At 29.9% G+C, this 11,026-nt stretch overlaps 1 protein-coding gene across 1 annotated transcript in view; it reads right to left on the reverse strand.

Annotated features, from left to right (window-relative positions):
• The window catches only part of LOC113370363 (dipeptidyl peptidase 8-like), a 30,815-nt gene extending 20,033 nt beyond the window's left edge, over positions 1-10,782 (reverse strand). Inside the window, exons 1-3 of the mRNA XM_026611029.1 lie at positions 10,577-10,782; positions 8,130-8,277; positions 681-741 (exon numbers count right to left, since the gene is read on the reverse strand). Of these exons, the coding sequence (XP_026466814.1) occupies positions 681-741; positions 8,130-8,200 (132 nt within the window). The 5' untranslated portion in view covers positions 8,201-8,277; positions 10,577-10,782. The remainder of the gene's footprint in view (positions 1-680; positions 742-8,129; positions 8,278-10,576) is intronic.
• Positions 10,783-11,026: the final 244 nt, after the last annotated feature.

Raw genomic sequence — 11,026 nt, forward strand, 5'->3', positions numbered from 1 at the left:
TTATACCAAGGAAATTTTAAATTTAACAATCGTCAAAAAAAAATTACTCATTTTTTCAAATTTTGATGAATTTTTGAACTTAAACTACTTGTCGTAAAGCCGGAATGATATACATCGCTAAAACAGTTCCATAAAAACCGCCTTTTTTCAACAGTTAATTACAAGAAAACGGCTCGGTAGATTTTCACCTAAAACTATTCAGTGTCATGTCCAACTAATATCTCTCGAATAGATTTTGATTTTTTAAAATCGATTCGGTAGTATGAGCTTAAATGTGAACGAAACACTTTTTTTTTTCAAATTACAAAGAAACAGCTCGATAGGTCGCCGCGCAAAACTGACAAACGGAAGTTCTCATTGAGAAACATCAAATCGCTTTTAAATTTTTGAAATCGTTTCAGTCGTTTCAGTCGTTTTTGAGAAAATTTTAATTTACGGTAATCTGTTCACATACGCACACACATACACGCTTTCCAAATTTGGTCTCATTGGATTCAGAATGGCATGAAACGTCGAGAAAACATAAAATTTGCAAATCGATTTTTTTATGAAAACATATACTTCTCCTTCGGGAAGTTAAAAAGACTAAATTCAGAGTATAAATATATATATATATATATATATATATATATATATATATATATATATATATATAGTAGTAGAAAGTTATATTCACTTACTTTTGGATAACGCAGTGTTTTCACCTCTGGATATAGCAGTTTCTCGCCAAAGTAAGAGTATCTGTAAGATATTTTATGAACATTAGCATATTAATAATTTACAATTTGGTTTGATATGTTTGTGGTCCCTAATATAAATATTTTTAATTTTTTTTTCTTCCGGGGGCTTCCAAAATGATAAAAAACATCTTCAAAAGTTTTAGCTCTTAATATTAACTTTAAGCACTCCAATCAAAGTTTCTTATTTATTTATTTATTTATTTATTTATTAATTTTACAAGCCGTCAGTATAATAATATTATAATAAGGCTTAAGTCAATATTTTATAGGTTTAATATAATATAACTAATTACTAGCTATTTTATTACTTATTTATTTATTATTTAATTTATTTACTATAAACTTATTTATATTTAGTTAATTTCAATTCTTTATAAATATAACTAGTTTGTTTGTTGCAAGTATTTTTTAAAAATTTAATAACTTATGAAAATAGCATGGCTAAAATTCCATTTGTTTTTCATAACATAGCAACAAATGGATCAAAATTCTAAGAAAAACATTGTATTTACTCATTGTAATCATGAAAAAAGAATTTACAACAAAAATTTGATACAACTTATAAAATAAGTATTTACTCAGGAAGAAGAACAAAGAAATTTTGATTGGAGTGCAGACTCTCTCAAAGTTAATATTGAAAGCAAAAACTATGAGAGATTTTTTTCTTCAATTAAAAGCATCAATATGAGAGTCCCTGGTAGAAAAAAATCGAAAATATCCATATTAAGACCTACTTTAATTATAGGATGTGTGCGTGTGTACCAATGTACCTATACATTATGAATCTCATTCATTCGTTTTATTTGTGCGCAAAGTTATTAATTAAATATAATTGCATGTATCCAAAACGAAACGAACCCATGTCATAACTATATTTTAACAAGCGGAATGCATTAATGAATAACTGCACAGCAAAATGATAGACTGAAATGCCAATATTTTTGTAAATAGAGTCGGAATAAATTAAACGCATACAGCAAATACAGAAAAAAATGTGTATAAATGGTATGTTCAAAATATACAAATTATAAATGAACATATCGAAGCATCAGTATAGCATATTCTATATTTATTAATATTCATTTTTTACTTTAATTCATATTTAATAATATATTACTTCAAGATTATGGATCAAAAATGGTTTGCGAAGTTAAAATTATTGAAACAATTAAAATACCTGCAATGAATATTATTTTTAATTATGGCGAGTATTTAATAATTGTTTTATATTGCATATAAGAGTTGGAATAAAGGATATGGGCGTGTTTCCTTACAGAATTGGCCTTACCCTGCTATTTAAATAATTTTGATGCCATTTGATAAGTATTTTCAAAAAAATCCTATATAGATTAAATATCGTTTTAGTTCAACAATTAATAAGAGTAGTTACAGGCAGAGATATTCCATTCAATATATTTTAATATATATTATTTAATTTTGTCGATATCTTTTACAGTTGCGACAAAAAATGACTTTGAAAAACATGACATTTTCAATGATATATCGGCCAAATGATGAGCTACGGATTTGAAATTTGGTATATAGGATTTTTTCGAAAATACTTATAAAATGGCATCAAAATTATTTAAATACCAGGGTGGGGCCAATTCTGTATGAAAACACGCCCATACCCTTTATGTTGACATAATTTGTAAAAGTCATTTTGTAAGTAGTAATGCGATACCCGATAATATAGTGAACATTGCAATATTTAGAAATTGATATTGATAGAAACTTGTAGAATAAAGCATTGTTCAACTACAAAGACACTAGATATATTAATAAAATATTGCTATTGCTGCCAAATATAACTTCTATTCATTCGAAACTTAGTTCTCCAGACTGATTATTCCAGACAATAGTGTCGAATTTTCTTGATTGAATTTGATGAATAAGTGTCATACTAGAAAAATCTTTCTATAAACTATTCAATTTTGTGCGCTCGGATTCAAAAAAGGAAGAGTTTCTTTAAAAGAAATCAGCTAGAAATTGCACTAATTATTTTTAAAATGAATACTTGAAAATAAGCGATGAAATACGAACTCATTTAGACAAGTAAAAAAGCCACCTCGAAGATCTTCCAAATTTATTAGCCAGAGAACTCCGCCAGAATTCTACCAGGTCTAGCTTAAAAAAAGTGTATTTTATATTATTCACTTTGATTCTCAAATAACTGTCAATGACCAGATGATTTTATATTTTTGAAGCATATTTTAACTTTAAAAACTTTACTCATTGTTCTTTTAGGATAGATGTGAAAACTAGTGATGCATGGCCCTAAGGCAAATTGCTGGAGCTTTCCGTACTGAAAATCAAAATTTTTACAAAACCTTTAAAATGTTTTGAAATATTTGAAACAAATGAGGTTTTTGAAAATTTTTAAATTTTTGAAAAAACTTTGTTTATTTGATTTTTTTTTAACTTCCCGAAGGAGAAGTTTATGTTTTCATAAAAAAATTCGAATCGCTAATTTTATGTTTTCTCGACGTTTCAAGCCATTCTGAATCGAATGAGACCAAATTTGGAAAAAGTGTGTGTGTGTGTGTCTGTGTGTGTGTGTGTGTGAGAACAAATTTTTTGCCGTAAATCGACGTTTTCTCGAAAACGGCTGGACCGATTTCAAAAATTTAAAAGCAACTCGATGTATCTCGATGAGGACTATTGTTTATCAGTTTTGTGCGATGATCGGCCAAGCCGTTTCTTTATAAATCGCAGAAAAGTGAAAAAATTTTCGTCTACGTTTTATCCCGCAATTCTGAATCGATTTTGAAAATTCAAAAACCGTTCGAAAGATATTGGTTGGGAATCGTACTGATTAGTTTTTGGTAGAGATCGGCCGGGCCGTTTTCTTGTAATAAAGTTTAAACAAAAAATTTCGACGATTTTTATGATTATTTTTTTGACGGTAGATACCATAGTCTTCTAGATCATACTAAAATATTACGGCCCTACGACAACTGGTTTAGCTTTAAAAATTCGTCTAAGTTTGCAAAAATTAGTATTGTTTTTTTGACATTTATCAAAATTAGACCTTTCATCGACGATTGCTCAGAAACGCCTGAACCGATTTCAGATATTTAAAAAGCATTTGATGTAGCTCGATGAGGATTATCGCTTCTCAGTTTTGTGCGACGATCGGCCGAGGCGTTTCTTTGTGATTTAGAAAAAAGTGTTAAACCTTTTGTCCACATTTAAGCTCATATTACCGAACCGATTTTAAAAAATCAAAAACTGGACGAAAAATATTAGTTGGAAATGATACTGATCAGTTTTAGGTGAAAATCTACCGACCGTTTTCTTGTAATTAACGGTTGAAAAAAAATTTAAGCCAATTTTCATGGAACTTTTTTTGGCGATATATATCAAGGTCTTATAGAACTTACTGAAATATTACGGCCTTACGACAAGTAGTTTAATTTTAAAAATTCATCAAAGTTTGAGAAAATGAGTAGTTTGATTGACGTTTGTTAAAAATAAAATTAGATGATTTAGTTGGTATAACGATAGTGTACTTGGTCTTGAACATAGTAAGCCATGAAAGTTCTACGGAAACTGGTTCAATTAAAAAAAAATATTGATTTTTGAAAATTTGCTTTTAGAAAATACTTCGAGTTAACGTGTTCGTTCGTTCGTTTGCAATGATGTGTAATGAATCCACTCGGAATACTTATAATTACTCATAAATTAATTAATTTTTTATTGATTAAGTCGATTATTTACACATTTCGGGAAGTTCATGTAACTTTCCTCAAGGCAAAATACCAAGAGCAACTAGTTATATTACTTATTTTTGTTACACTTTTTTTAAAGCAATTGTGCTACTGACTGTTTTCGAAAAGAAATATCAAAGCGCGTAAGCGCCGCATTGCAGTCTAACGGATAAACATTGGTACGAGGCCCATATAATTGTAAACAAACATCATACTTATTAAGATCTCTATAAAATATCCCATAATTTGATGTGCATATGTTTAATGATCATTTTTGACAGCATTTTTTTCGAAATCTGAAAACGCTAGAGCCGTCTTTGGAAAAAATAAACGATACTTCATTTTGTCAATACAAATAAAATGTTTTTTGAATTATTCAAATTGGACGTTCCGTTTTCTCAAAAACTGATTTACCATTCATAGCTATTTTTGCCCTGTATATTCGAATCGGCTAGACCTGCCTTGGCCAAAAACTAATCAGCACGCCTCCTTATCTAGGTATTCCTTAATAGGAATCGAATGTTTTTTTGAATCATTGAAATCACATACGAATACATTAATTTGAAAAGTTTAAAAAAGTAATATCACTCAGTATTATATTTGCACCAAATACCAATCAACAATATATCCGAACCTCAAATCCTCCATGCAAACCAGATATGTCCACGCCGGTACGGGATTGATTACGCAAATGCGTGCAGGTTTCATGTGAGGTTACCAGAGCTCATCAAAGTTTACCAGAGCTTTCGGGATAAATTATTATAAAGCCGGATTATTATAATACTGAGCGGCTTTGTGTATGTACAGGTTCTTGTCATTGCAAATTCTATAGTGCAGTGACAAGTAAAACGTGATTACTGCAACGGAAATGCGCACTATGCGAATGCTCATGCTTTTATTTTTATTCGTTACTGTGCTATTACAGTGGAATTTGCACAAAAAAAATCTGACTCGAACAAACAAAATTGTATGCCCGATAATTGGTAATTTTATAACAAATCGTATAATGAACTATACGATTCTATATACTTAAATTAAGATCAACAACCCAAGAATAAATTATAGACTATTTATTTAGAGTTGTTTTAAATTGCATATGCTATTTTTAATTACAAAATATATAATAGTATGACTCAAATGAAATAATAATATATTGAATTTGCACAAGTTTATACAATTTATATCTCAACTAGTGATGCATGGTATCGTGCCTTAAAGCAAATTGCTGGAACTTTCCGTACAGTGATGGAATAGTCGAAAAATTTTAAATGTTTTCAATTAAGTAATTATAAATACTTCCATTATTCGTATTTTATAGACAAAATATAAAAGCTCATACCGTGACGACTTTTATATATGTTTACATAAAAAGTAAAAAAATAAAACAAGCGGAGTTGGAACCTTAATTCATTTTTCTAAGCATTATATATACTGAATTGTAAAGTTAAAATTAATCATTTTGAGTATAATTAAAGAAAAATAATTAAAAACCATTTGTTTTATTTGAAATTTTTAAATTAATTTATCTTTTCCAGAACAACTAGTAGTTCCTTCATACTCACAATAAAAGCAAAATGTTTTATGCATCATTCGAATCGGATACTGCTTCTCAAAAACTGAAATTTTAGCATCATCTAAATCGGTTGACCCGTTCTTTTAAAAACGGTCATTTTTAGCACTTTTTGCTTCATATCTCCGAAGCAGTAAGACCTGCCTTCATCAAAAACTAATCAGCACGTTTCCTCATTAATAAGAATCGAATATTTTTTAAACCATTCAAATCGGTTAATACGTATGCTCGAAATCGTTGACAAAAAGTTGTCTCCACACATACATACGCTCACACATACACATACATCCACTTTTTCTAAGGTATGCCAAAACCTCTAAAACGTAAGGATATGCAAAAATGTTCATTTTTGATTTTTGGATGATTTCTATAACTTACCCTTCGATTTAGGAATAAAAGATTTTTCGTTAACGACGCTTACAAAAATATGGCCAATTATCAATTTCCCGAAGGAGAAGTTTGTTTTTGCCAGAAAAACCGATTTGCTAATTTTATGTTTTCTCGGCGTTTCAAGTTGTTCTGCATCGAATAATACCAAATTTGGAAAAAATATGTTTACGTGTATGTGTGTATATATCTGTGAATTTGAATGTGAGCAGATTATCGATCTTTCGTCAACCGATTACAAAAATTTAAAAGCCATTCGATGTAACTCGATAATAACTAACGTTGATTAGTTTTACGTGACGATTGGTCGTAAATTCGGCTGTAAACGGCTTTAACTTAAAAAAATTATCAAAGTTTCATAAAATGTGATGAGTCAAAATTCTGTTTTCGTCAACAACTTAAAAACGACTTAACACATTTCAAGCTATTTGATGAAACTTGATAGGGAGACAACTGGATTATGTTGCGAGAGGAACGGCAAACCCCTTTCTTTTAAATAAGCAGGAATGCATAAAAAATTACCTAGTTTTAGAAAATTGCATTGATTAATTTTTAGCAAAAGCAAGAAATTTAGAAAAGAAAATAATTAATAGCTTGAATGCTCAGAGAAAAAATATGTGACTAAATATAAAATTATTGAGATATGAAATATGATATTTTAGTATTGACTATTACGTGAGCAAATATATTTCATTCAGTATTACTTTTCATTACTATTTTTAGAAGGTTATCAGAGTTCAGAAAGTTACCAGAATTCCAAAAGTAGTCACAACAACCACGTTAAAGATAGACATGAGAAATCTGATATTATGCCACAGAAATAATATAAAAACATTCTCAGAGTAAACAAGAAAAATATAGGTAAAATGTTGGTTAGAAAATGTGTAGTTCCAATAAGTTTAAAATATTATTTTTTATTGTTCAATTATTTCGAATGTTACAAAAATATGTAATAAAGAATTACGATGGAATGATTATTATATTATATTCAGATTACAGGATGACTGAAATTTATAAAAAATATAACATATTTACAAAATATTATTGTAAAAACTTTAGTTTTTGTTAGATTTTGTTCAGCTCTGTTTCTGATTCAATCATAAAACTTGAGAGAATGAGGTTCTATGGTTATATGTGTCTATTATTTTGTAGCTAATGTTTTTTGACCTATTAAAACTGTCCTGGAAGTGTGGATGTTTGTCATATTTGTCCTTTTCTTACATAATTTATTTTATGACTATTGAATCGTATATAAAGACCATACAATTTACTTTCTGCCAGCTAAGTGGTAAATTAACAAAATTATAAATGAGAAAAGTGAAGTGACACAACCATACTCACTGTAGCCTACGCTTTTAATATTATTGTTTTTAAAATAAAAATTCAATATTTTTCATTTGTATCAGAAATACTACCAGACGGACTTGTAAAACATTTCACGTGTCAGTCAAAATTTACATATATCGACACCAGATTAAGTTCTCTCGTGGGATCCAGACTAATAAAAAATCCTTTAGAAACAGATTATTTATAAAACCACCAGTCGTGAGATATTTAAGCATCAACGAACCCTCGTCTCTCTAAATCCACATTTAATGCAGACAAATCGCAATGGTTCAATTTTATCTAGGGAGTTTTTACCTAAGTTTTATTTTTGATGCTGTGCACTGAGAGAGGGTGCTTTAGAGACCTTTTTTAACATTAAATTCGTATCACATGTACCTGTATTCTCCGACTTTTGTGTCGTTGTACGTGAGATAGGCTAAACTGCTGCCGTCTGGTGAAAATACCATAGACCTGCCCCAGTCTCGTAGGCCTCGAGTGCTGTACAACCAGTCCGGGACGCCGTTGTATATCAGGCCGACTCGTCCTGGAGGGGAAACCACAGAATGTAAAATTATATGTATAAACACAATTTTAGAAGTTGAAACCAGATACAGTAATTTCATACAAGGAAAATAGGCAAGATTTTGAACTTTGTCTTAAAAATTAATACCTACTCTGAAAAACAGATCTTTATTCCCAATAATATGTTACAATATATAATTACTAAATTACGTATTATATTTGAATACCATTAACTTCCATACAACGTTTTTTAAAACGAAAAGATACTTGTTTTAATTGAATACACTAATTTATTATAGTATTGTTCAAATCTATTCAACAGTTCTGTAATACACGAATTCGGAAGACCCATTTAAAATTGACAAAACCTATTAAGCAAATCCTATCAAAATTTATCATTTGTTGATGCTTAATGTTTGTAGTAAATAATTCATAGTAATTATGAATTTAGAATGATAGTAAGAGTAATTTATAGGGAAGGCCAGGGCCAAAGGTCCAATTTGACTTTCAGCAATTATATTGTATAAACCAAAATAAATAGACCTGTTTGTTCTTTATGCATTCGAAAACTATACATCAGGCCGTCATAAATTTTAAATTCTTTCAAAAAAATACACATGGCGCCATTTTCAATCTTTCAAATCCATTTTAAGGGTTGGCTGCCACTAAAAATTTGTTTTATTTGAAAGCATTCCAAAATTATACATAAGATCGCCGTGAAATTTTGGGAAAATATTAAGTATATTTCCGTACAAGTGTTGAGTGGGATGGCCAACACTGTTTTTTTTATAAATTTTGAACCAATATATTTTATCACGCATAATTAAAAAATACATATAGCCTCATTTCATTAACTTCCCGTAGTTATTGTAATGGTCCGAAAATCAGAATTGAAATTTTTACATTTCTCGACGTTTTAAAGGTTTCTGAACATTTTGGCATACCTCAGAAAAAATGGATATGTGTGTGTGTGTGTATGTATGTATAGATACAGATTTTCGTCCACGTTTTCAGGCGCACGGATCAACCGATTTGAATGGTTCAAAAAACATTGGATTCCTATTGATAGGAAGATGTGCTGATTAGTTTTTGGCAAAGGCAGGTTCAGCCGTTACTGAGATATGGAGCAAAGAGTCCAGAAAATAGAAATCGAGTTTTTGAGTGAACGGAACATCCGATTTGAATGATCTAAAAAACATTGAATTAGTAATGATTGGGAGAAGTGATTATTAGTTTTTGGCAATGGCAGGCTCAGCCATTTCGAAGATAGAGCTAAATGGCAGTTTTTGAGAGAACTAAGCGTCCAATTTAAATGATTGAAAGAACTTTCATCTTGTTTTAACAAAATAATTGATTTTGGAAAAAAAAAATTTATCATTTTTTTTAGTTTTTTTTTTATATATCAAAAATAATTCAGACTTTATTTTTAATTCTGACTAAAGTTTATATATTTCTTATAAATATTAGACAATGTTACAATATTTATATTAATCTATTTGAAAACATTTAATATTCCTCGAACATTTCATTACGGTACGGGAAGTTCCAGCAATTTGCCTTAAGGCACGATGCCATACACTCCACCAGTTTTTAATACGGATTGATCACTGACTAGTGTATGACATCGTGAATTAGAGAAAGTTTCTGGAACTTCCCGTACCGCAATGAAATATTGAAGGAATAATAAATGTTTTCAAATAGATTATTATAAATACGGTGGCTTTCATTATTTTTATGAAACAGCTCGGCAGATCGTCGCATAAAACTAACAAACGATAGTCCTTATTGAGATACATCGAATAGCTTTTAAATTTCTAAAATCGGTACAGTCGTTTTTGAGAAAACGTCGATTTACGATAAAAAATCTGTTCACACACACATACCCCTACGCATGCATACACACACCCACACACATACACACACATACTTTTTCCAAATTAGGTCTCATTCGATTCAGAATGGCTTGAAACGTCGAGAAAACATAAAATTGCGAAACGGATTTTATGATAAAAACAAACTTCTGATTTGGGAAGTTTAATTAAAATTATACACTTCTAATATCTTTTGTTATCGTTAATAAATGACTAATTAAAAATCGTAACAGACGGCGCTTAATATTTTGAATATTTGTGGCATTGATTTGTTTTAAGATAGTTCGATGACGTAAGTACATATTGTCAATACCTTAGAAATGCTTAAAGTCATCTAAATTTCAAATTTCGAGTAATTTTAAAATTACGAAAATTAATTTTTATAAATCGAAGGTTATTAAATTTTAGTTAATGTAAGTTAGTAGTTGTGGCATCAAAAGAATGTGTTACCTTTACTCGGTTCACTACATTTTTGCAAACGCCCAAGCACACTGAGCAACTCAATTGCTTTTTCCTTTACTCACTTAAACACTGCATGTTAAAATAATATTTATACTTTTAACCACTGCAAACAATGTGTTTGTTAAAAATGAATCCTCTATCGGCACTTAACACTTTTTAACATACACTAAATCTATATAATGACGCCATGCGGCAAAAGCGCGCGAACAATTTATTGTGCGTTGCTTCCGAATGCAACGGTGTTACTGTGGCGACGACGCCACAACTACTGAATGCAATAAAAAAATTGCCAACAGGTGGCATGACAGTCGAGAAATACGTTGATGAAACTTTCCTTATGAACATTTTTTGGTACAAAGTAATGTTATGTTGGCCGAGCGTTCTAAATAGTTGGAGTCAAGGTGTAACCCTAAAGACCCGCGATCGAATCCCAGAAAA

This window comes from Ctenocephalides felis, unplaced genomic scaffold (genome assembly GCF_003426905.1).
Source record: "Ctenocephalides felis isolate EL2017-DRISC unplaced genomic scaffold, ASM342690v1 CF-g0.4_SCAFFOLD_01492, whole genome shotgun sequence".
NCBI classification, from domain to species: Eukaryota; Metazoa; Arthropoda; class Insecta; order Siphonaptera; family Pulicidae; genus Ctenocephalides; species Ctenocephalides felis.